Below are 25,640 nucleotides of genomic sequence, written 5' to 3' on the forward strand. Positions count from 1 at the left end.
ATATTATGGCCCAGTGTTGGCACCACTAAGCAACAGCTGCATTCATCTGTTGGGGACCATGAATGTTCATAACTCTTATTGTAATATGGCCAGTAAATAGACTTTACATGATCATTTAGTGTTATGAATACATCGACCTAGTCATATCTTGTATATCATTTTAATCGTTTATTGTGTTGTACCACATTGTTTGTCATGTTATGCTTATAATGAGCTGTATGTCCTTTCTTTTATGGACTTTTGGCATTTTTAAGACCACATGTATATTTTCTATTTCCATATGTAACAGGTAATTATCCGTATCTTTAAATCTATAAAACAACACACAATTAAAAAGACTAACGAAGTTAACAACACCCTTAGAAACTACCCTGCATCTCAGACATTAGTTTAATTGGGACTTTCCAAAGTGAGTTCATAGCACGGAAGTCTTCTTTGTTGGCCGTTGACCTGCGGACCGGGACAGCTGAGGTAAGACCGACGGCAGCCTGGACAGATCTGCTGTTGGATAAAGCCTTTGCTCTGGTGGCAGTGGCGTTGTTAGCTTGGGTTTGGAGGCAAATGGCTTTTGCTGTGTCACAGTATCAAGAATAAACTTTCCTCTTCCGCTGCTTAGCATCTTGATCTGTGGCTCGTTGTAGCAGCTCTGCTCACTTCTGCTTCGTTCTGATATCAGTTTGGGTATTTGTTATGTTTTTTTTTTATAAAAAAAAAACAGAAAACCTGGTGATGTTTTCCGATTTTTCTGTTAATGTCGACGCTTCTGTTCCTGTGAGAAGTCGTTTCAGCTGTAGAGATGGAATCAACATCTGAGACACGTTGAATGTTTTGGCAGCAGCTATGCTTCATCCATCTCCCGTGCAAGCAGTGCTTCGTCATCTTTTTTCTCCGGGAAATCTGTTTGTATATTACAAGAGCTGGGTGTGTGTGTGATCTTTTAGGTCATGTCCATATCAGACCAGTCTTTGGTGTAGAAATACGTATGTTCCCCTTTTGTTCTTGCTTGAGGTCTGTCTTGGGTAAAGAAGACTCCCTAAACAGTATAAATCATCAGATGTATCACCTCTTGCAGATTTCCCAGCTTCCTGCCTCATTGTTCTTTGAGTAAAAACCTGTATCCTCCTCGACTGGAAATATTTACTCAAACAAAATCTCTATTTTTATTTCAGATGTGCCGCAGGATACACTGGCAACCCACAGCTTGGACAGATATGTAGAGTTGGCAACAACGAAGTCAATGGTACATTTGGTGTTTTGATCCGTGAAAATAACCGATGTTGTTCCATCTTCTGGGTTGTCCTTCATCCTAACAAGATATTTCTTTCATTTCATTGATCTGGATTTAGCAACGTGTCTTTCACTAGCGGGTTGTAAACTCAAACTCTCTGCTCTGCTGCCCTGCGACAGGTAACTGCTATAACTGTGACCAAAGAGGACAGGAAAGCTGCATTGGAGGCGTGTGCCGCTGCAAGGTGAGCAAACAACTAACAACCCAACACAAACTCTCTGGTTGTGCGTCCTCACAGCGACTTGTATCTCATTCCCCCTGACGCTGTGTTACAGATGAACACCGAAGGCCCGTCGTGCTCCAGCTGCAAGGCCGGAACCTTCCACCTCGGCCAGGAAAACAAAGACGGCTGCCTGTCCTGTTTCTGCATGGGCATCACTCAGCAGTGCTCCAGCTCCACTTACTACAGAGACCTGGTAAGTCCTGCAACAAGAAATTGACTCAAGAGCCATGAGTCAGGATAAAGCAGCTATGCAGGCGTATCGGCATATGAGATACATAGAGGAAAACATGTCTGGTCAGGAAAGTCTACATTTTAGATGCAAGTGGTTCCAAGCCTCTGCAGTGACAAAGAACTGCTGATAAATCCTAATGTAAGAAATTATATCTGCACACTTAGTTAATGGCTGCCACAATGACTTATAATATATATTTTATTGTCTGTTGAGAAGGTCTGCAGTTGCATAAGGAATCTAATGTTTTTCTAAGTTTTTAGTTTCATAAAATGCAACGATGCTCAGCAGCAGTTCACAGTTTTTCGTACACTTTCCATAAATGTAATAATCACAATCACAAATAAAAGCCCATAATTCCAATTAAACATCATTAAAAAACAGTTGCTCCTTATATCTCCAGAACTTACCGAACTTTATCAAGTTTTTAAAGGAGACTTATTCTGCTCACATGGCAGGTTTATGATTTCAATGTATGTTATGACTTGAAAACGTTTACATGCTCTAATGTCCGGAAAACGCATCACTTTCCTCAAACTGTCCACCCTCTTCAGCTCGCTGAAAATACTACATGTACATGCAGTCAGCAAACTGAACCATATGTCGTCACCAATCAAAATATCTAATCTTTATTATTTACAATATCCTCCAGAGGTTGATTGTGTTTTTAAAATGCGCTCTTGCAGGTTTCCTCAGTTTTCGCTCCAGGGAACTTCCAGGACTTTGGTCTGGTGAACCGTCAGCGCACCAGCCGCATCTCTACCGGCTTCACCGTGGAGGTTTCCACTGAAGGCACTCAGCTGTCCTACTCCAACTTTGACTACCTGGGACAGGAGCCCCACTACTGGCAGCTTCCAGGGGTCTACCAGGGAGACAAGGTCAGTACCGAAGAGCAAACACAGCAGCTAAATCAGTGGAAGCAGCCAAAGCAGGACCACAAACCCCTCAGTGCTGCACTTCAGAGGGTGGAGCTGCACTCACCAGAAACCTGTAGACCGCTCTTCTTCTATGACTGACTCCATTTCGCTGCTTTTTCTTTCTCCGACATCCTGCCAATGTTCCATTTCAAGCTTATTTCTGCAGATGTCTGTCTCTGTCTCTGTCTGTGTGCAATTTCAGTTTTCCTTTAAATCTGTCATGAAGTTGTGCGTAGATTTCCAGGCCTCAGCATCCACATGCGTAGCATAATTTGTACGCGTGTGTGTTTGCCTCTTTCACTCTTTATAGAAAGACTCTTTCTTTACGCGAACAAAACGAGGGGAACAGGTACGGTGATGTCAGTCAGCGGTTGTCATGCTGTACGCCGGTGTTGTTTGGCATGTTTGAAGTAATTGTTGAAGTGGCATCTTTAATATACTACTGCTGTGCAAATCCTCACATTAATCACGTAATGTGATTTATGGCTGTTTTTAGAGGCATGGTACTTTGGCGGCAGTGTTTGCAGTTTTCAGCGAGGCGCTGTTTTAGGTTTGACTGCATTCTGCAAACATTTGCTGCCTGATCCGCATCACATGAGCCATGTAAATGGGTTGACCGTTAAATGGTCCGTTCAAGAGCTTCATACAGTTTAACTCTGCTCGAATAACGGCACCACAACACTCCCGAATACCATCAGCTCGGTGGGAAGGAAAGTGATCAAAGAGCTTGTTTCATCCACATCAATAGAGTGACTCGTACTTGCCGGAGGAGCAGCTAAGGAAGGATGCTTCCATTTGGAACCTGATGTCCTCACAGCCTAGAGACACCCACAGATCCAAGAGGGCTCGCCAGGTATTTGGTTTGACCTGCGCTGTAGTGAAGGGAAGACCCTCACACGTCTAATCAGAATAACTGAGGCACAGTGTGTCTGCTAACACACTCAGAGTTTGTGGACATCTATGGAAACAAAAGGTTCATGATCTGGCAGCATGGAGAGTCACCTCGGTTTGATGAGCGGGGGGGCATGAATCCGTATGACTTTGTGTGGATTTGCATGTGTGTGAATCTCAAAGATCTCTAGTTGGCATGAAAAGTCGAGGATTTAAATATTTCATTCATGTGATCCATTGAGAACAATTTACATGAGCCTAAACATTTATTTTATTTAAAGCAACTACGTTACTACAGCGCATGTAAACACATTTTCTGATTTCATGAATCCTGAACTCAGACTGAAAAGCACGAGACCCAGCATGTCAGCAGTGTACAGTGTTATTTGTGTCCCAAATAACAAAATTCTCAAACCATTTATCCGTCATTGTGACTGTTCCCATGGTTACTTTATCTCCGGTACCCCCCTTCCCGCCTCCCCAGGGTGACGTCAGACAGATGGATGATGAAGTCTGGGCGCTCTTCCCTAACTTCTCCAATGGACGAGCGGGTTCCCCTCCCTTCTCCTCCTCCTCCTCCTCCTCCTCCTCTTCCTCCTCCTCCTCTTCTTCTTCTTCTCGGGTCCCAATTTCCTCCTCCTCCTCTTCGTCCTCTCGATGGTTGTTGCGTAACCTGAGCCCCTCTCCTCCGTCTGGTATCTCCTCCCCAGTTAGGCCAACCAGACCCCAGACCTACTCCCCAGGCTACGCTCCTCACCTGCAGGTACACTGTGTCAGCGAGTGTGGGAAGGTTATAGACATTTTTTATGAGCCCCCTTTTTCTTTTGTTGTGCTTTGCTCATATCGGTGACTTCTCCTGTTTCTCTTTGGGGTCCGACTCTGCTGCGGATCAACAGAGCAAGAAAAGAGTGAGCAAGACTTCTGCTAGCGCTTCTACGGACGGCGGCAAGGTAGACAGTGGCATGACGGAGTGATTTACCTAAACTGTTTTCAGACCTGGGATTAACATCTGTCCCGAAATACGTGATCACAAGTGGACAGCGTTAAGTTTGTCTGATTACAGCCGACATTAAAACACAACCTGAATGTGTCTCCTGTGATCGGCTCTCACTTCCCTGCTCTATATGCAAATAATCTCGTTTTTACCCAGTTTGAGTTTTCAGACGTGTTCGATGATGATAATGTGTGTGTTGGACTGAATGAATGAACGTGTGCAGCTATGAAGAAAGATTTGACCAATTCAAGAGAATTGAATACCATCATGTGCTGGTCAGTGTTGTTATTGCAGCGACGTATGGACCCTGAGAAGCATAAAAATAAGTTTAAACTGTAGCAGGTCGAATGTGGTTTGATTGATCCACTGTTCGGACTCGTGTGTTCAGACCTGAACTCAGCGCTGTTCACTTGTGATTGGGTCACTCAGGACGGATGTTAATACCTGGGCAGTGTTGGCACATACACTTAGGAATCTGCTATGCTTCATTCGATGGAATAAGTTAATGAACCACAGCTTGTCCTCAGTTTGTTCAGGGCAGTTCATATTTTGTTTCACAAACTCAGATTAGGATCTGCTGAAGTAATGCGGAACAGTTTCGAGTGGATAGTTCACGTAATGCCAGTGATCGACTGGGTGGTACTTTCCAGGCAAACTCCCACTGCGCTGTCACTGTAATTTACCTTGTCTCTCATTACGTCTAACTGTCATTTTCACCTTATCGACAGTGGGAGCTGTTGTTTGAGTCGTCGGATGACTCGTACACGTTTGTCCTGAGAGTCTTATCTCCTCTGTCTGCTCATTTTCTTGTCTCGCTGCCTCTGTCTCTTCCTCTGTGGCTTACTCTCTTGTGCCGTCTCCTTCCTCCTCTGCCTCTCAGTACGTTCTGGTCTACAAAGGTTTCAGCTTGCACCAGGACGATCTGCTCTACTGGCAGCTCCCAGCGCAGTTCACGGGGGAAAAGGTAACTGTGGAAAGATTTGAGGCCGTGTGTCCCCTCCTGACCCCTGGTCACAGAAATAACACACCTGTGGTATCCTCCATTCTCCTGCCGTCCTCATCATCATCATCATACTGCCATAGTCCCTCACATGTCCACACTCATGTGCCCTTTACTACTTTCACTGCCCTTTACTTTTACTACCTCTACTTGACTTCTTCTACTACATTCCTCCATGTAATAAAAAAGAGAAAAGCGCTTTTGCCATGTCAAGTATAGCCCTCATTTATGTTCACAAACACACAATTAAAATTACAAGTATCCCATAATGCACTTTGCGTTTTCTTTCCAGTAATTTTACGACAGGAACGGAAAGAAACTGGTGGAAGTCATAATATTTTCTTTTGTGTCATTAAATGCACCATTTGGGGTCTTTGAATAAAAAACACACCAAGAGACGCTGTGAAGTAGCATAGGATCGTGAGAGTTGCTGTCTTATCCCAGTTGATCCCAGGTTTTTACTGGGAGCTGAATTATCCACAGAGCTCTCCTCCACTTTAAAACATACACACCTGGTGATTAAATCCAGTAGGAACACGGAGTAAAGCAGTTTCATGTTAAAAATCAGTGTTTCTTCAAAGCTAACACAGGATGTCCTGGAGGGGCTGTTACCTGAGCTGCTGTTTCTGTTAACTTGAGACGTCCTATGACTTCTTCATATGGTTAAAATATGCAGAGCGCATTGTAAAAATGTGTCTTAAAACTAGGTAACAAGTATTGATGACACGTGTGCAAAGAGGATGTGACACGTTTCACAGGCGACTAAATAAAAGGGGCTGTTACTTACTTTGAAAAGAACAAAAGAACAAAGAACAGAACAAAGACTTCGAGTTATCCAGTATTTTCACTTCTATAAAGTTGGTGGACTTAAAGAGACGTTAAAAATGGGCGTCGACGCCGCAGAAGCAAACAGCATACGACTGCTTTCACAAAGTAAACCTCCTCCTGTGTGAAATGGGTGGAATTTCCCTTTAAGTGCATTCACCACACTGGGATCCAGTGACACCCACGGAAGAATCACAGCAGTTGAAAAAACATCAGTGTTTTCTTTGCTCCTTCACGTCTCTGCAGTACACAGGACTTGACGTTACTAAAAAGACGGCGTTGCCATTGACAACCATCTGTTGATGTTTATGTTTCATCGTGGGAACGGCAGCTCTGTTTGACCTGGCATGAGATCTGAAGCCTCTCCCCTCTGAACCCTGTTTTAGGTCGGTTCTTACGGCGGTAAACTCAAATACACCATCTCCTACGTGGCCGGGCCCGGAGGAACACTGCTCGACGACGCTGACATCCAGATTATCGTGAGTATAGGCCCCCGTGCTGATTCGCTGTTTCTCTCTCGTGGTTACGTGGATTTGAAGCTTTTACTCACCTGCCGGCGTCGTTCCTTCAGGGTAACGACATCACTCTGGTGGCTCGTCAGCCCTGGCAGAGGAGGCAGCAGGGCAGCAGAGAGACTCACCGGTTTGAGATCGTCTTCAGAGAGGTGAGTGGCTCAGCACGATTGTCGAAGTGGCCTGTGACCTCCTGACTCCTCGTCCCCCTCAGGAAGGAGACGTTTTCTTCCAGAGTAGCCACAGTCTTCTTCTTCTTCCTGCAGGAAAATTGGCACCGTCCTGATGGCATGCCTGCAACCCGCGAGCACCTGATGATGGTTTTGGCCGATCTGGATGACATCCTCATACGAGCGTCGTACTCCACCGAGATGCGATCCTCCAGCATCTCTGAGATCAACATGGAAGTGGCTGTGCCCAACTACAGCGGCTTGGCGCAGGCCCTCGAGGTGGAGCAGTGTCGCTGCCCACCTGGATACCAGGGGCTGTCCTGCCAGGTAATTAATCATCACCACAATGCCGTTCTCGTTTCTTTTTGTTGACTTCACTGAAGGGAACACAGCTTCATTAACATGCTCCTCGGCTGTGTTTCTCTTTCAGGACTGTGGCCCTGGATATACTCGCACTGGAGGAGGTTTGTACCTGGGTCACTGTGAGCTGTGCGAATGTAACGGCCACTCTGACTCCTGCCACCCGGAGACCGGCATCTGCACGGTACGAGGCACCACATTACTGCACAATGGCACAACTGGGATGGCAGGGACAGACCCATAAATACAAATGACCTGTCTCTCCTTCCAGAGCTGCCTGCACAACGCTCAGGGTGAGCTCTGTGAGCAGTGCGCCCCTGGCTTCTTCGGCGACCCCACCGTTGGCACTCCGGAGGACTGCCAGCCCTGCGCCTGCCCGCACGCTGACCCCGACAACCAGTGAGTACTGGCACAGATAACAAGACCTTGCATTCCACCGCCATTTATAGCTCAAGACACGAATCAGTGTCCGGCTCACTTGCTCTTGTTTACAGCAAATTCCACCGTCTTGTAAATTCTGGAGATTCGTTTCCATTATTAACCAGTTTTCTGCCGACTGGCACCTAATGGTCGTCTGGTGTCTGGCTTCGTGAAAGTAATACCCATATTTAAAAATTCTTTCAGTTTAAAGGGGGGCGTCTCAGACAGCCGCTTCCTTTTTAAATCAGGTGTCATATTTTGTTTCCTCGACCACGGCCTGCAGGGAATCAGTTGCTTCCACCCTATAACTTAACTTCCTCTCTGTGTGTGTTTCACTCGTGTGACAGGTTCTCTCCGACCTGTGAGAGCCTCGGAAACGGAGGCTACCAGTGCACCGCCTGTCAGCCCGGCTACACTGGCCAGTACTGTGAGCGGTAAGAACACCCGACACCCTCTCCAGACGTGGAGTCACAGAAATCATTTCAAGTGGTAAGATTTGAGCTGTTTACGCTGTTGTTAAGTTTTTCTTTCCACGTGTGTGTCGTCAGCTGTGCTTCTGGATATGTCGGCAACCCACAGGAGAGACAGAAGTGTCGCCCGTACGATGGTAAGGCTGCATTTCGTTTTTAATAGAAATATGAATATATACGGAATATGACAGGAGGGTATTTTACGAAAGAGGCAAATAAAAGTGGGACTAACTCAGCCCGTTTCTCTTTTATTTGTATTTTGAAAATAAAACATGCAACAACCTGCAGGATTCATCCCAATTATCTGAATATCACAAAACTCTTCAGTGGAAAAAGCTCCCCGGTGAATTTGTCGTTGCATTTTGCAGCTGCAGCTTCTCTGGTGGTGAAGGTTTATCCAGAGAGGGTCCTGGCAGCCCCTGGCGGCTCCGTCACTCTGAGGTGTCAGGTGTCCGGCTCGCCTCCCCACCACTTCTACTGGTCCAGAGAGGATGGACGGTCCATGTCCAGCAGCGCTGACAAACGCAGACACGGTACAGGACAGTCACAGGCAAAGTGTCGAGGCGTGGAAAGATACCTGTATTATCCGTGTTTATCCACGTTCGCTGTCTGTGTCCTTGTTTTTTAAAGTTCTGCTTCAACAGCTACATAAAATGCATATGATCGACATGTTGTGTGTGCAGAAGCAGACCTGCACTTCCCCAGCGTCCAGCCGAGTGACGCCGGCGTCTACGTCTGTACCTGCCGAGACCAGCGCAGCACCAACAGGAGCCGCGCTGAAATCGTTGTCACAAGTGTGTATGGTTCTCACTTCCACAGCAGCGCGTGGGATTTCTCCCCCTCGAGCTGCTTAATGCAGGACACGAGATATAAAACCATCCGTGGTTCAGTCAGTTATATGTAGATGTACCAATATGTTTGAATCAGACATGTCCTAAGGTTTTTTATTAATTTTTTTTGCTTTTATACAGAATTTCAATATTGTTTCTTCATTTTTTTTTTATTGATGATATCTGCATTTCACCAGGCGTCCCATCCAAAGCCATTGAGGTGACGGTTGAGGAGCCCAAATCTCAGACTATCAGGGTGGGATCCACTGTCAGCTTCATCTGCACAGCAAAGAGCAAGGTAACACCGATCAGTCATTATTATTATCTTTAGAATTAAATTATAATACAGATGCCAGTGTCATATACATGTATCTGTAGATTTCGGAGCTTCAACCAGCTTCAGGTTAGATTAGTTTGATTTGGCATAAACACAAAAAGAGATGAATTTGGACGAAGCCAGATTTATTCTAAGTTAAGCTAAATGTCTCCTGGTTGTAATTTAATTTTAAACAGACAGATATGAGAGTTGATCCAAATCACAGCAAGAAAATAAACTATTCCCTTGAAATATTTGATTTTGGGTATGTAGGTGTATGAGTTCATATATATATGTATAAATATGCCTTATTTTTATTATTTATATTGTATTTATTATTACATATATTTGTCATACAATATAGAGCACAGGTAAAGAATATAGTTATAGATTTGTACGAAGCTGGTTAAGTATAAGATAATTATTAATCAATGAGATAAAATAAGTTTGTCCTTCTTCTCACTCCTTTTCGAATATGTAGATTATTTTATTTCTTTTCACTGTTTGTAAATAATAGTTTTTAAATGTTAGAAATAAATAAAAATGAATGAATGAATGAAATGTACGTGTTTAATGTTACGTATGCAGTGCTGAATTCCACAGAGGTTTATGTATTATATAAAATACATGATGGTGCCATGATTTTACAAAGAGATTAGCTTCTATTGAACAGCTTAACAACAACAGCATTCTTCTCTCTGGTCCACGAGCTTTAAGTCACCGTATGATTCCTATGTGTTAACCCGCCTCCCCGACAGTCACCAGCCTACACCCTGGTTTGGACCCGCATGGGCAACGGGAAGCTCCCCAACCGCGCCATGGACTTCAACGGCATCCTGACGATTCAGAACGTCCAGCCCGAGGACGCCGGCGCCTACGTGTGCACGGGCTCCAACATGTTTGCCATGGACGAGGGCAATGCAGTCCTCTACGTGCCAGGTTCGTGATCCTCGGCACTGCCTTCCATTACCCGTCACCCCCTGCCACCTGCCACCCTACCAGCTGTGGCTCCTGTAGTCCCCCTCTGTCCAGCTTGGAATGGCGCATGCTCTTCTGTTTGACTGCATTTATCCCTGTAAACACTGAGCTCTGGGTTAACAGCATAATAAGCTTGCAGCTCTAACTCCTGATGCTTTTGCCTTGTGCGCTCAGATACCAACAAATCAGCCATGGGTTATCATAGCAGTGGGCGATCCTCACCCCCCCCCCTCGAAAAACAATCATATCACATATGTTTTTATCACGATCCAATAAGTGCAAACTCTCACTTCCAAGAATATTCTGACATAAACCGGCCTGTTGACGTCCATGAGCAGCATTGAAATAACCTTTGAATGACACCATAAGCTACAGAGAACGTGAACTCTTTCCATTGTTTGCTGCTTTTATTGTAGTTTTTATTTATCTCCTCAAATGCGTCAGTCAAGGCCCAAAAGTCCTTAAATTCAGTCAAGCTGCACCAAATTTCCCACACTCATAAAATATCAGTTCACCTAAACATGCCTGATTTTGTACCGACCATAAAAATATGACAGATTACTGACATCAAGTCCTCTCTTGGCACTGGCTCCTCCTCCGTCATGCTGTGTCATTACATCATTACATATTCAAAAAGATAAGTAGACCTAGATTTGACCAATAAGGTGTAAAAATCATATATCTATTGGTTTGAAACATGGATTGTAAATCTCTCTCAGTCACAGTCCTCAGATCGCCCACCTCTATCCTACCACGCTGCCTTTTCTTTTCTTTTTTTTTTACTCTTTGTGTGTCTGTGATCAGTGGATTTTTCTCTGCTTTATATGAAGAAATACAGCTTGTGGGTCTGGTCATAGGACAAAACTGCCTCAGATAACACATCGGGGCTAAGTACGCAGCTTCAGATTTAACTAACGGGCTCTTAAAGACACGACACATGCTTCTAAACGTAGGACAAACGAGCGCTCTTTCCGATCGGTGACTTGTGGGAAACGCTTTCTGCCGACACGCCTCTGAATTTACTCCAGTTTTTATTATTTCCTGTCCTCTTGTTTTTTTTGGGGGAGTTTTTCCACGTTGGTTGAATTAATCGGTGGTGGTTTGGTTGCTTCTCGATCACTGGGTAGAGTCGCTGGTTGCTGCTGTTAGAGGTTTCACCAGCAGGGCGCTGGATTCTGGGGTCTGTCTTTTAAACTCCTGGGCTCCTGGGACCCCTCCCTGCCTGAGCTGTAATAATGATGATGATGAGGAGGAGGAGGAGGAGGAGGAGGAGTGGACGCCAGGACTGGTGCTTAGTCACTCTGACATTCAAAGAGGACTTTTATCGTATCTTGGACGAGAGGAGATTTGTCTTAATGTGTTTGTTTCCCTCCTGAAATCACTGTGTTACTCTTGAAATCATCCTGATGATGAATGTCCACGAACAAAACGGTGCTATTAGCCACGCACTTGGTTAAACCTGTGTTTATCTCAGAAGTCGACCATGTTTGCATTGATTGTTACTCGTAGCTGAAAAGATATTTAAGAGCTGACTCTTAAAGGAATAAATGTTTCTTTTAAATCCTAATTATGTCAGTAATCAGCTAAATTGTATATTATGTTATTTTTCTTTACGTCCTGTCGATGTTTTTTGGCACATTTTACTTATTCTGATTGACTGAAATAGTATGTGACCCTGAAATGTTTCCGTAAAATCAAATATCAGAAATGTTTGTTTTCCAGGGTCTCACCTTGCATGTTGTGTGTTTACATTTAGACAAAATGTGTTTTATATCAGAAAGATATGTTTATATAAGGCTGAGAACATCTTCCACCTCAACAATCACAGGTCACACGTTTCAACACGTTTTTATTTGTTCATTTTTATCGACACAAAGACGTTATCACTGGAAAATATACCCAAAGGTGCTTCTGTAAAGATTTTACTCGTTTGTCTTCATGTTTTCTTTTTTAAAGTAACAGATGTCATGTACACGTGTCACATTTTAATGTATTTATCTCGACTGTGAAAGATATTTTGTGGAAAATAAAAGAAAAAGAGAAATTAAAGTTTGATTAAAGTAATAATGACAAGAGCTCAAGCGCATTTGCAAAAATTCATGTACGTGGCTCGTCGTCGGTTGAGGGCGACCACAAGCTGTATGTCAGCTTTTCAACAGCTGAAATAAAAAACTAGTTTTAAAGTTTAAAACTGCTTCTTGCTACTAACCTGCATGTGTCGTCATGTGTGGCTATTCTGCAAAACCCTCATCCCTCCCGTTGCTGCATTTTGACTGGATGTGTGTGTGTGTGTGTGTTTAAGTGTTTGTGCAGTTTAATTGTGAAGTTGGTCGTTCTAACCCACACACTTGAATTCACCGTGCTCTCCGTGTTCTCAGGTAAGTTTCAGACCTTTGATGCATGTGAACTGTGAATAAAATGACACCGACTGCAAAGAGAACGATAAAAATCACGAGTTTTAAATGAAAAATAAAAATGCGTCGGGCTCCATTTTGAATGCGGTGCCAGTTGAATTCAAGTACGTGATTTGTTTGAGCATGTTTTGCATCATGTGTGACCCCACGGCGACCTGCACGTTCGCAGGCGGGTTTAAGTGTCTGTGTGGAGACAGAAGGTAAAACTGCTGTAACTCTGGAGAACAGACCTGTCAGTTTAACTCTCCCCCCCCCTTCCCTCCTTCCTTCCCTCCCTCCTCCAGAGGCCTCACAGACTCAGATGTTTTACACAGCCTATGAAATGTTTGAAGGACACAGAAAGTGTAAGTCCACGTGGGGGACGCTTTCCTCTGTGCCGGGCCCCCTGGAGGCGACCCGGCCCTTCTCTCCCTCTCTGCGTCATGCATGCACTCATCTTCCGCAGCATGGAGACACTCTGGTGCTCTGGTAGCGCCCATGTACAATCGCCCCGAGCATCTCCGAAGAAACAAACACGACCAGGTTTCAATATGGACGTTTTTGTTTTCAGTACCTTATCAACTAGCTCGGAGTCCAAGCTTGTAGGTTTGATGTGTGTGGGATTGTACATGAGCGTTAGCGGCGCCAGCCAGGCTCTTCGGGTTCATCGGGGTCCATCACTGCAGGAAAAAGTGCATGTTTCTTGTCACGGGCAACTCCTCGTGAATGTTGAGGACACTTTCCATCATACAAGTCATTAGTGTTGTTTAGAAAAATCTGTTTACCTTCATAGAATTGCGATTTTTGGATGACAGAAAATCCCAAAACTGATATTGTAGGAAAATTGGACCAAAGCCTTGATATAAAAAACAATATGACAAGATACAAATTCAGGGACACATCATATATTTGATTTTGCCAAATGATTAAGACGCACATATTTGTTTTTTGCGTAGCAGCATCTCCACATTCAGAGACAAGAGATGTCCTCTCTCTTCTTTCTCTCTTTGCACTCTCTTCACTTTCCCCCTTTTTTCCTCCTCAGGGAAACTTGCTGTCCTGTGAATTATCTGTCATCTGGGCTTCAAACATCATACTGTGCTTAATACATCCCATCACACCCTCATTACTTCATGAGACAAACGTGTCAGAGTCAGTTTCAGTGTTGAAAAAGTGATATTAATAGATGGAAGACTTCACACGTTTCCCTCTTTAGCTCCGATGGTATTCAGACATGAAGCTTGTGTTACTTTTATCTTCCCGGGTTTAGAGAGAGACGTTTTTTCTGCCTCACAAACACAGTCGAGGTGGACGGAGCCACTTTCTGCAAAAGGAAATTGTGCATTTGTGTATTATCCAGAGGGACAATGACACTTTACTGCTGAATTTCTGTCCAGACTGAAATATCTCACCAGCTATTGAAAGTTTTACTGTTAAAGAGAATTATGAACTCTTTAGTTTGGTTTAATTTGAAATTTATCAACAACTACGATGTATAAACTTGAAATTGGTAAACAAGATGCAACTGGAACGTCAACGAGAGCATTTCTCTATTTCAACTCATATTTTTTTCCCAGTACTTCAGTTTATGACGATACTGACGTCCCATTAGCTCCAGCTGAACTTTGCGTTTACTGCCAGACAACGTGCTAACATGCTAATCTAACATGGATAAATAATATACCTGCCCAACGTCAGCATGTTGGCAGTGCCGTTAGGTTTTCAGCTGAAATTGCAGCTGTGCAGTACAAACTCACAGATTCACTATCACAGCTGTAAACTTCCATTAGACTTCTGTTTTTATTGTTTGTATAGTTTTCAGCAGGACCAATTAAACTCCATTAAACTCCATATGTCCGCACTGTGGTGAAGGCAGACGTCTCAAACCTCGGACAGATAAAGCCAGAGATATCTGCTCGGTTACGTTACGACCAGATGCAGTGAGGCGGTGTGTGTTTTTTCATAATCTCTTCTCTCTGGCAGAGATTCTACAGAACACCTTTTACATTTGTAAATCATTTATAAATCTAGACTTTAAGCCGCTGTATCTGTCCCACAGGAGACAAATTAAAACGTCTCCCTGCCCGGCAGCATTTGTGTCACTAAGGTCACAGAGTCGGCTACAACTGTCCCACAAGTGTTGGGCCTGCTTAGATAGACTCAGACTTCCCCCCCCCTCCCCGCCTTATGAAAGAGGCCTTTCTTTTGCTCTGTCACACTGGGATCATGCAGGATTGAGTAGGACGTCCAGCAGCCAGCCAAACTGGCGCAGACCGCACTGCGCCCTGAGGCCATGCCAAGGCCTGCCTGCCACATCTCATCTGTTTTGTCTGCTCTGTGGCTGCAGGCTGCCAAGGGTGACGGTGGGGGCACAGGCAGAGTCTAGTCCCTTCATTACAACGCTTATCTTTATATATCTGTATAAAAGCAGTGGTTACAGACTCCACACCAGGTTTCATTCTGCTCCATCACTGCACCAATAGACCAGTTTGCTTTATCACTCTATCACTCTGCAGAAGTGTCTGTTTTTGGAGCTGTGTTTGACTGATGTGTCCACTTCTGTAGCCGGAGAGGGGGCCCAGCCTGTGGCCGCCGTCACCCCCTCGGTGCTGAACGTCCAGCAGGGCCAGCGGGCAGAGTTCCGCTGCACGGTGACCGGGAACCCAACCCCTGCCATCGAGTGGATCGGTACGAACTCGAAGCCGCATGCAGGGATACATTTAAGAGCATTCTGAGGGATTCAGTCCATTATAAAGTTTGATCTGTGACTTTGTAATATACATTCACTAACTGTGGCTGTTGCAGGACGTCCAGGGAACAGAATGAGTCCCAGGGCGGTGATACGAGGTGGCGTCCTGACCTTCACTGCAGTGGACCAGGCTGACGAGGGAGACTACACCTGCAAGGCCCTGAACACACACGGCGAACACACAGCGCGGGTTTCCCTCTTCGTACAAAGTATGCTCCGTGTTTGTGTGTGTGTGTGTGTGGGAGGGGGGTTCACACACTTGCATTGTGGGAACAAAATACAAGTCCACACATCAGGTTTCAGGGTTAAGACCTGGTTTAATGTTAGATTCAGGTTAAAGTTCAATGTCATCCAGAAATACAACAAAACAATATACTTATACTTATAATTATCGAGCCTGTTTTTCAATGGTTCAAAGAGTTTTTGAAAACCAACTTGTTTGAAACAGCAGAAACATCTTAAATGCAGTTAAATCATTCAAAGTGCGACTGTGCAGCTTTTGGAAAAAATAACAAAAGTTATAAAAAAGGCATGAAAACAAACCTCCTCAATTCAAAACACTCTTATTTGGCATATGGAGGCTAATATGTGTCTGTGCTTCTTAAACTCTCAACATCTCGTCATGCATGTGATCTGTTTTCTCTTTGAATGATGGAAAAAATGAATTTCCCCGCTCAGAATCCAACCCGACCGGCCTCGGCACCCAGCCCCAGGTCCAGGTCAGCCCCCAAAACATCCAGGTCCACGAGGGCGAGACCCTGAGGTTGTACTGCCGCGCCTCCGGGTCGCCCACGCCCAAACTCACCTGGCTGAAAAACGGAGGACAGATCCCCGCACAGGTGAGACGCCCCCTGCGGCCTCCGTACCTGGAACGGTGACTTACACGTGGATTCATTAAAACCGTCTTGTGTTCGTATCTCTTACCTGCGTCCGCTGCCGATGGTATTTCATCATACTTTGCCCGTTTATTTGACTTGTTTCTGCATTTTGACCATTTACCTGTATTTTTCCCTCCCTTCTGTTTGTCTCCTCCCTCCCTCTTGTTGTTGTTTTTTGATCCCTCTCCCCGTTCTGACGTTTTGCTCAGGCCATTCCCTCTCACGGTTTCCATCAGTTTAAAAGCAACAGTCTCGATGTGTTACACAGACGTATTGAGGAGCTGCAGGTCTGTCCATCTGTCCGATGTCTGTCTGTCCCGTCTCACATCCATTGTCCTCTACTGACCTCGTCCTCACGCATTGTCGACTAAGTGCATGCTCGTGTCCTTGATTCACACCCTGTCCCTTTTAGAAGAGCTGCTCACCAAGTCCACTTAGAGACGCTGCCAGACACTGTACGTTCAAATCAACCAGCTGCGTCTGGTTGGCTTCTTCATGTACTTGCATGCAGTTCTTGTTTTCATGTCGCGTTTTATTAACGATGATCCATAGTCTTTCGTTTTGTTCTGTCCACATCATCCCATCCCTGACTCGTTTGGGCACCTCATCGCCCGTCCAGTGTACTAACAGGACTAAGTAAACAGTAGGTGCTGTAGGTATTTCAGACATTATTTCGCTCCGTGCCAGGCGCTGGCCCGCTGCCCCCCATCGGCCCCCTTGCCCCGGGGGGGGGGGGGTTTGTGTCAGTCTGGTTTCTGCACGGCCCTCCTCAGCTCAGCCAGGGCTCCGAGGGGCCTGTTTAGTTCTGCCTCAGAGAGCCACTGCGTTGTGTCAGCCTTTCCCAGGGGGAGCCGGGCTCTGCCGTGCGACCACGCAGAAATTCTGTGTGCTCTAGCAAACGGCTTGCTTTGAAAACTCCTCAATGGGTTCAGACACACATTGAGCCCGGGCCCGCCTCAGCCACTGCTCGGTTTAGCCCCCCCTCACGGTTGAATGGGCCGGAGTTAAGCAGCTTTGTCCGTGGATGCCCCAACAACCCCCCCCCCGGATACAGTAATCCCTCCCCGGACCCTCCCCTCCTGATTCTCCTCCCCTCTGAGGAGTTTCCAAACATTATAAAAGCTAATTTTCAGCCTTGTTGGGCCCCTGGCGGCCGCGTGGAGTCGTGTAAACAAGTCGTCTTCTCATCCAGTCGTTAGAGATGTCGAGTCCTTGAGTTTTTTGGCTTTCACTCCCAATTTGCCCTGAGGTGTCTGACGGTGGATGTTTTGACGAATTTGGGAAGATTTTCTCAATTAAAGCTGCTTTTTAAATTCTCATTGGCCCAAATCAACGTGTCTCAAACTGTCGGATCTAACTTTTCCTCATTCCAGAATTAAAAAATAATCATGTCGTACATGTAACCATCCCTGATCATGATGTATTAACCAATGATAACACAACCAATCATCGTAGAAATCAAAGTTTTGTGCCGTAGAAATCATGAATCAATGTGTAGAGACACTGAACTGTAGCAATAACAGCTCTTGTCTTGTCTGTATCTACACTGTGGTGCTTCTGTGTCGCTGTTAGCAAATAGAATCACAATGTGGGCACTGTCATGTTTGTGTTGTGTGAAGGGACGTGAGGCAGGTAAGTGATGTGCTTTGTCCTCAGTATAAATCATATCATTGACATGTTAGTCTGTACATCATTATTCCTGATGTCAGCTGAGATCGGTTTCTAATCTCCTCTCTCGTCGATGTGTCCCCTCAAGGCCCGAATGGACCGAACCGACACCGGCACCCTGCTCATCCCCAACATCAGGATGTCCGACTCGGGCACTTACATGTGCGTCGGCAGCAACAGCTTCGGCTCAAACAGTTCTCCCATTAAAGTGTCCGTGATCAAAGGTGAGATGACGGGATGGTCCTCATGGTCAGCGTCTGAAACAACTGCAACACACTCAGTTGATTTCATAATGATAATTTACAAAAGCAGCAGCACTCGTATCTGAACATGGATAAACCGGAGCCCTCTGATTAAATAACTTATTTACAGTATGTGTGAAAAAGATACTTCAGCGTGACGCACGTGTTTGTGTCTGCACAGCGGACCACAGCTCGTCCGTGATCAGCATCGAGCCGTCGATAGCCGACGTCCAGGAGGGTCAGAGTCTGGAGCTCAACTGTCTGGCTCCTGGGAATCCTCCTCCCCAGGTCACCTGGGCGAGAGTGAGCGGATACCTCTCCGCCAACGTCCAGGTCCTGACACAGAAAATACATGAAAATAGACACTGCACATTCATTTTTTATATCTTTAACTGTGAGTCAAGAAACCCCTTAAAAAATGTGGTTATTACACATTTATTGAAGTTCTGTTCTTTGAGTTATATTTGTTTAACTTTCACATTTCAGAGTTTGAAAAATCTTCCAACTCAACTACTTTCATCTGAAAACTTCAGTTTAGTTACTGGTTACTTTGTAAATTACGATTATACATAGGACTACACAAATATTTGACATATAAAATGATGCATCACTATAAAGTACCCAGTACCCGCCTGTGTAAGAAGTACTTTGCATCTGCCTCATCTAGCTGTGATATTAAAATGTCAGGTGCCAATAAGTACTTCTACTTCTTATGAGAATTTTTTTTCTGATGATACTTCTGTACACATACAAAAGTAAAACATTTATGCAGTTTTTGTACTTAGAAGAGTATTTTTCTTTCTCTGTTTTCCCTTTAATCCCATATTCAGATTATTTATTCTCACACAGTGTTGCCCGGCAGCAGCAGTAGTGGTTGTTGTAGTAGAGATATGATCTTATCTTTTGTCTTGTGAGCAGATCTAAAGCGTCTCTCGTCCTTTTCACGGTCCTGCAGGTTGTGGGCAGTCGGCTGCTGCTCCGCTCGGCCTCTCCAGAGGATGCAGGGGAGTATACCTGCCGGGTGCAGGGCTTCACTGGAAACCCAGGATCTCACGTCCATCAGGCCTCGGTCTCTGTGTCCGTCACCTCGTCCTCTTCACGTGAGTTCAAACTTTACACAGATCATATGGGCACTGTCTGTCTTTGTGGACTACATCAGCTGTTTTTACCCCCAAGGAGATTAGGTTTTCATAGTTTGTTTGTTAGTAGTTTGTTGGATCCGGATCAGAATCTTTTTTTTTGCAGGATACAGTGTTTTTTGACAGTTTCACAGATTTTCCCAAGGAATAATGAATGGCTCTTAGGGGACTGATATTTATGAGTTCATTCAATTAAATAAAAATCCAGATGTAGGGAGTTTAACTATGATTCCATTGGGCCTGAGCAGAGGTATGTTCTCCACTGAGTGACATCCTCGTCACATTTCAGCACAATGAACACAAGAGCCCATTGGTTCCATCCCCAAAATATTTAAACCCAGTGTACTTAACTGTAGTTGGACATTTATTTCTGACTTGCCAGTGATTTCTGTCTCATTGAGGGTTTTATACTTGATGGCAGCATCGGACAGCAGCCGGGGTAAACACATTCAGGGCAGGGCATTTTAAAACCAGAGTGTTGTTCTCCCTCCGACACTGCTTCACTTCATGAGTGAACTTTCCACTCGTGCTTTCCAGTGTCGCCCAGCCCCTGACCTCAGAGTGAACGATTTTCCCTCGCACGGTCCCATGATCTCATCCTCGTTCACCACTGGGTTCTCTCTGGTTTCTGCTGCAGGTCTGCAGAGTCCAATCATCGCCATCGAGCCTCACAGCGCTGCAGTGCGTGTGGGGGACTCGGCCAGCTTCAGGTGCAGGGTGTACAGCGGAGCCCAGCCTGTCAGACTGGAGTGGAAGCTGGCCAATAACCAGCCGCTGCCAGGTAATAACCACACACACACACACGCAGACACACACGCAGACCGCCTGTGAGGAATAAACCTGCGTAATGAGTTCTGATTTTTTATGATGTCATTATTTACAAGCAATTACAGCTGCAATCCACCCATGAAGTAATTCTCTGTTCATTAAAAGACTGATTGAGAGACGTGCGTTGACTTTTTTTGCGTTGACTAAACTTTTTCATGACATTACTAGTTCCTGCTGAGATTTAATGGCCTTACCTCTGGAAACATGTTCAATAAAAAACTGTTATATTATATCCAATAACTGTTTTTAAAATAAATGTGGCAGCCTCTAATCACAAATTCCTAGATTTTAATAAAGATTTATGTTTTCTTAAACTCTACACCCCCCCGTGTTGAGTATCTTTAAACCTAAGATTGAATATTGCTCAACACTGAAAAGTGATACGCTCGCAATTTAGATTTTTCTTTTCGCCATGAACCCAAAAGAGAAAAATTAAAGCTCCAAAACACTGGATCATGAAAATACCATAATGGGTTAATGCTTATAAAGATCCACTGAAAACATGAGACGACAGTTTTGCAGGCTAATTGATGTAACGTCTCGTTGGCTCCTCTCCTCTGCAGATAACGTCAAAGTCGACCTCAACGGATCTGTTATGACCATCAGCAGTGCTCGCCCCGCCAACCACGGCGCCTACCGCTGTGTGGCGAGCAACCCGTTCGGCATCACCCACACCATCGTGTCTTTGATCGTCAAAGGTGAGTTAAATGCAGCTCAGGTTATCACAGATTCGTACAGCGGGGCCTCCTCGTGTTTCCATTCATCTCCGTAGAGAATGGCTTCCTCTAGTGGCCGATCGGGGTCACAGACGTATAAGTGTTGGGTATCTGTGCTTTCAGAGTCTCCTGTGGCCACCGTCACTCCCGTTGGACCAGTGCACATCAGGGTGGGCGAACCCATTAACCTGGAATGCCAGGCGTCAGGGGAACCGCGCCCCTCGGTCTCGTGGCACCGGCTGGACAGCAACCGCAAGACCATGCTGAGCAGCCCGGTGCCCATGGAGTCCAACGCCGTCATGCAGGTACAGATACTCCTGATGCGTGGAGGAGTAAAACTTTGAGTAATCTGATTACACCCCTGTCCGTTTGTTTGTTTACGATTTGCTTGTAATCAAGATTATTTTCACTGATTTCTTAGAGAATCTTTTTTTGCTCACTTTTGAAGTTCAGTGTATTTCGATGGTGAATCATATCCGTTTTCTTCTGGTGCAGATACTGGTGGCCCGTCCAGAGGACAGCGGCACGTACGTGTGCACAGCTCGCAACAACGAGGGCTCCACGGAGACCAAGGTGGAGGTCACTGTCCAGGGAGGCTCCCAAGTCCCGTCAGTGCCCAGGGCGTCAGTTCCTGAGCCGCTCATGATTGTGGTGGAGGGACAGACGGCCACGCTGCGCTGTGACGCTCACGGTAATGAACGGCTAACACATCTCATGGGAATTAGCTTGAACCTTCTTGTGTTTCACATCATCGTATGAAAGAAAAACAGCAGTTTCGTTAGCGTTGTTTTCAAAAAATGATCTTCATCTCCGCTTTGCTCTTCCAGGTTTCCCGTCTCCGACCATCACCTGGTCCAAGCTGCGCTCTCCTCTGCCCTGGAGACACAAGATCGTCAACAACAGCTTGGTGCTGCCCAACGTCGGCCGGCAGGACTCTGGAGAATACATCTGCAAAGCCACCAACAACATGGGCACCACGGAGGTCACCATCATGCTGGATGTGGAAAGTGAGTGTTGTATGGTCCAGATGATAATCTGTCATGATATGCACCAAGTAGAAATTCCCTCTTCATGTTTATTGCTGTGTGTATGTATATCAATATAAAAGGTTATTTTCCTCCCTCAGCTCTCCCTTATGCCACGTCCGTGCCCGATGACGTGGCCGTGCGGGTCGGGGAGGTGATCAGGCTGCAGTGCCTGGCCCACGGCACGCCTCCTCTGACCTACGCCTGGACCAAGATGGATGGAAGCCTGTCCCCGAGGGCGCAGGTCAGCGGAGGCGATCTCCAGATCAACCTGGCTACCGCCGAGGATGCTGGGAGCTACAAGTGTGTGGCCGGCAACAAAGTGGGCAACAGTGAAGTGGTGGCTAAGGTCACAGTCAGATGTAAGTGTCTCAACACTGGGGCTAAAAGACTTTCAATTTAATACAGCAGCATCTAATGTGTAATCAGGATATTTTCTGTTGCACAACACAACCTGAACTGCGTCTTTCCCCCTCCAGCCCCTCTGGCAGTGCGCGTGTCGCCCCAGGTCGAGGTCAAGGCCCAGGGCAGCGCGGTGGAGTTCACCTGCTCAGCGGCCGGCGGTATCGAAACCAAAATCGAGTGGCTGAAAGAAGGAGGTGCTCTGCCGCCAAACCACCACGTCAAGGACGGCGTGCTCAGGTGACTCATACTGCTGTTTGTTGGTGCGGTGAAAATGAGCAACAGCACGAGAGAAAAACAGCCACGAACGTTTGGATGTGTTTGATATTAAAGGACCAAATTGGCAGTTTTGCAATTTGTCAAAGTTTACTTATTAGTTGCTTAAATGTGAGATATTGTTTTCATGTGTTTGATTTAACGTCTCTCTGCAGGATCGAGAATCTTGAACAGAGCAACGAAGGTGTTTACATCTGCAGAGCGAGCAGCGTGTTCGGTCAGGCCCAGGACACGGCCAGACTCACCATCCAGGGTCCGTCACATCTGCTGCAAATATACCAACGCAAACACTACTTCACTTTATTTCCATTACAAGTATCTTCCTTCCTGTTTCTGCCCCTCAGCCCTGCCGAAGGTGATGATCAACGTGCGGACCTCAGTGCAGACCGTGATGATCGGCAACTCCGTGGAGTTTGAATGCCAGGCGGTCGGTGACCCAGAGCCCACGATCCAGTGGAGTAAAGTGGGCGGGTCGCTGCCGGCCCACATCATGGTGAAGGGCGGCATGCTGAAGATCGAGCGAGTGACGGAGGCCGACGCCGGGCAGTACCGCTGCACCGCCACCAACGACGTGGGCTCGGTGCAGTCCCAGGTGGTGCTCAACGTGCAGTGTGAGTTATCCAACTGGACACACACACACACACACACACACACACACACACACACACACACACACACACACACACACACACACACACACACACACACACTGATGTGTTCTGCTGCCTCAGGAAGCATCAACTGACTAGAACGTTGGTCTGCATGCCCAAAGTGTCCTTGGGCCAAACACTGAACCCCAAAATGTGTGTGTGTGTGTGAATAGATGCTTTGAGTTATTCTTTTAAATATTGTAAACCCTCTTTGCACAGCCCTTCCTCAAATCGCTGCACTGCCAGAAACAAAAGAGGTGACGGTCGGGTCTGATGCAGTCCTGCCCTGCGTGGCCTCTGGATATCCTGTACCCGAGATCAAATGGTCCAAGGTAACTGGATCTTTCAGGAATTATAATTATTCTATTTGCTGTCTTGTCCAATATGTTGTGTAACGTCGCCTCTAACGCTGCTCGTTGATGCTGATATCATCTGTGTTTCCTCATCTAAGCTGGACGGAGAGCTTCCTCCGAAGTGTTTCCAGGACGTCAACGCGCTGACGGTTCCTCGCGTCGCCCACGAGGATTCTGGGACATACGTGTGCACCGCCTCCAACAAACAGGGCAAAGTGGAGGCCTTCACTACTCTGCAGGTTCATGGTCAGTCCGCAGAGTGGAGAGCACAGAGGGGACGGGTGTTAATAAATAAACGAGAGGTTTGAGCTGAACAGTTTTATTTAATGATGAGTTTATGTGCTTGTTTTCCAGAGAGAGTGATGCCGTACTTTGCTCAGGAGCCTTTGTCCTACCTCACTCTGCCGACCATCAAGAACGCCTACAAGTCCTTCAGCATCAAGATCAACTTCAGACCTGATAATGTCGATGGTAAGAAAGAGCAACCTTAAATCTTCACAGTTTAATTGTGCAGTTTATACTTTTTAATTAATTCTTCTTTTCATATCTGTGTATGTTATGTTCTATGTTTGTCATTTATCCTTTATGTATAATCTTACTGCGTCTTCTGTCCCCTCCTTCCTCCTCCTCCTCCTCTTCCTCTCACCCACATGGTGGGAAGGTCTCATTTTGTACGCTGGTGAGTCTCAGTGCTTGAGATCCACAGGAGCTCAAGGCTGATGTTGTTGATGTTTTTGTTTATTTGGCTGCATCAGACTTTCACATCGTGCATCCGGCTCAGGGCAGATTTAGGGGCTGTGAAAGTGATGCAACACGGTGCATGGCCTTTATACTGGAGCCGACAGGATGTTCGGTCATTCGGAGTATTACATAATAAAAGCTTGGTTACTTCATCAGCTTCTACACGGCCTATAAAGCAGCACAGCTCAGATCACAGTCAGTGTATGTTAGAACTTTATAAATACAATGTTTTAATCATATTTGAGTACGTTTAAGAATATTTGTAGTCATTGAAACATCAGCGGAGTGAGGGATAAATACTGAAATAGACTTTTTTTAAATACCTACTGATTTACAGACAAAATTATGGCAAAAATAACAAGACAGTACATTTTTGGAATATCAAAATGAAATCTATGGCTTTTATCAAATCAAATATACTTTATTGTCCCCGTGGGGAATTTATTGGGGAATAAAAGTTAGTTGAATATTGCACCTGCCCTAAAAGCACGTAAAATGATAAAACACTAAAAGGATAAAAACGTATAAAAGATGAAAAACAAAATATACGTCTTTGTGTTAACAATTTAAGATTCATTGCAAAATCAAAGCTGAAGATATTATTTATACAAACTATCAGATGTGAAAGAAACAGACATATAGACATGTGTGGTTCATAGAAGCATGTTAACAGCATGTGGAGACAGAAAAATGAGGACTGGTAGTTTATGAGTGTAACTGGTTGCCCCGTGCAGCCCACTGGTCAGAGAGGAGGTTATGAACTGGCTTTGGTTGGCTTTGAACTCGCCTCACCATAGCATGCTGCTTCACCATCCTGCTTTCAAAGAGTTCATCCTGTGTGTGATTTACTGCATCACAAGCAATGTCCATCCTAACAAGTCCCTTTATATCTATATGCATGATTTTCAAATACTGGACGATTTGGTCTTATTCAAATTAAAGTCCATGTGGTGGATTTATTGACTTATTAAGATGGATATTATTGTACGATGTAGATTCACGGTCACATCCTGTCCCAGAATTCACTGATCCTGTGTTTGTGGTGCAGGTATGATCCTCTACAACGGCCAGAGAAGAACCACGGGAGCCGACTTTATCTCCCTGGGACTCGTGGGCGGCCGCTTGGAGTTCAGGTCAGTTCTCAGATTAATTATATC

The 25,640-nt window shown here is 45.5% G+C and overlaps 1 protein-coding gene across 11 annotated transcripts in view; it reads left to right on the forward strand.

The window, feature by feature from the left end:
- The window catches only part of hspg2 (heparan sulfate proteoglycan 2), an 83,040-nt gene that overhangs the window by 50,725 nt on the left and 6,675 nt on the right, over positions 1–25,640 (forward strand). For 4 of the 11 annotated variants that reach the window (XM_047340203.1, XM_047340207.1, XM_035158629.2 and 1 more), the window contains 42 exons: positions 1,170–1,240; positions 1,408–1,472; positions 1,564–1,704; positions 2,427–2,618; positions 2,968–3,006; positions 3,406–3,510; positions 4,033–4,311; positions 4,445–4,498; positions 5,423–5,506; positions 6,754–6,846; positions 6,939–7,031; positions 7,146–7,376; positions 7,480–7,593; positions 7,681–7,808; positions 8,177–8,263; positions 8,378–8,436; positions 8,668–8,832; positions 8,983–9,093; positions 9,327–9,427; positions 10,204–10,384; positions 13,122–13,181; positions 15,382–15,504; positions 15,622–15,774; positions 16,244–16,404; positions 16,653–16,730; positions 18,200–18,335; positions 18,535–18,686; positions 19,309–19,453; positions 20,130–20,273; positions 20,884–21,018; positions 21,160–21,341; positions 21,532–21,727; positions 21,864–22,043; positions 22,163–22,423; positions 22,541–22,703; positions 22,895–22,992; positions 23,084–23,350; positions 23,609–23,721; positions 23,841–23,988; positions 24,097–24,213; positions 24,404–24,421; positions 25,532–25,616. In XM_047340203.1, the coding sequence (XP_047196159.1) occupies positions 1,170–1,240; positions 1,408–1,472; positions 1,564–1,704; positions 2,427–2,618; positions 2,968–3,006; positions 3,406–3,510; positions 4,033–4,311; positions 4,445–4,498; positions 5,423–5,506; positions 6,754–6,846; positions 6,939–7,031; positions 7,146–7,376; positions 7,480–7,593; positions 7,681–7,808; positions 8,177–8,263; positions 8,378–8,436; positions 8,668–8,832; positions 8,983–9,093; positions 9,327–9,427; positions 10,204–10,384; positions 13,122–13,181; positions 15,382–15,504; positions 15,622–15,774; positions 16,244–16,404; positions 16,653–16,730; positions 18,200–18,335; positions 18,535–18,686; positions 19,309–19,453; positions 20,130–20,273; positions 20,884–21,018; positions 21,160–21,341; positions 21,532–21,727; positions 21,864–22,043; positions 22,163–22,423; positions 22,541–22,703; positions 22,895–22,992; positions 23,084–23,350; positions 23,609–23,721; positions 23,841–23,988; positions 24,097–24,213; positions 24,404–24,421; positions 25,532–25,616 (5,508 nt within the window). The remainder of the gene's footprint in view (positions 1–1,169; positions 1,241–1,407; positions 1,473–1,563; positions 1,705–2,426; positions 2,619–2,967; positions 3,007–3,405; positions 3,511–4,032; positions 4,312–4,444; positions 4,499–5,422; positions 5,507–6,753; positions 6,847–6,938; positions 7,032–7,145; positions 7,377–7,479; positions 7,594–7,680; positions 7,809–8,176; positions 8,264–8,377; positions 8,437–8,667; positions 8,833–8,982; positions 9,094–9,326; positions 9,428–10,203; positions 10,385–13,121; positions 13,182–15,381; positions 15,505–15,621; positions 15,775–16,243; positions 16,405–16,652; positions 16,731–18,199; positions 18,336–18,534; positions 18,687–19,308; positions 19,454–20,129; positions 20,274–20,883; positions 21,019–21,159; positions 21,342–21,531; positions 21,728–21,863; positions 22,044–22,162; positions 22,424–22,540; positions 22,704–22,894; positions 22,993–23,083; positions 23,351–23,608; positions 23,722–23,840; positions 23,989–24,096; positions 24,214–24,403; positions 24,422–25,531; positions 25,617–25,640) is intronic. The other 7 variants (XM_047340208.1, XM_047340209.1, XM_047340202.1 and 4 more) reach the window with 6 other exon arrangements.

Source organism: Hippoglossus stenolepis, chromosome 6 (assembly GCF_022539355.2).
Source record: "Hippoglossus stenolepis isolate QCI-W04-F060 chromosome 6, HSTE1.2, whole genome shotgun sequence".
Taxonomy (NCBI): domain Eukaryota; kingdom Metazoa; phylum Chordata; class Actinopteri; order Pleuronectiformes; family Pleuronectidae; genus Hippoglossus; species Hippoglossus stenolepis.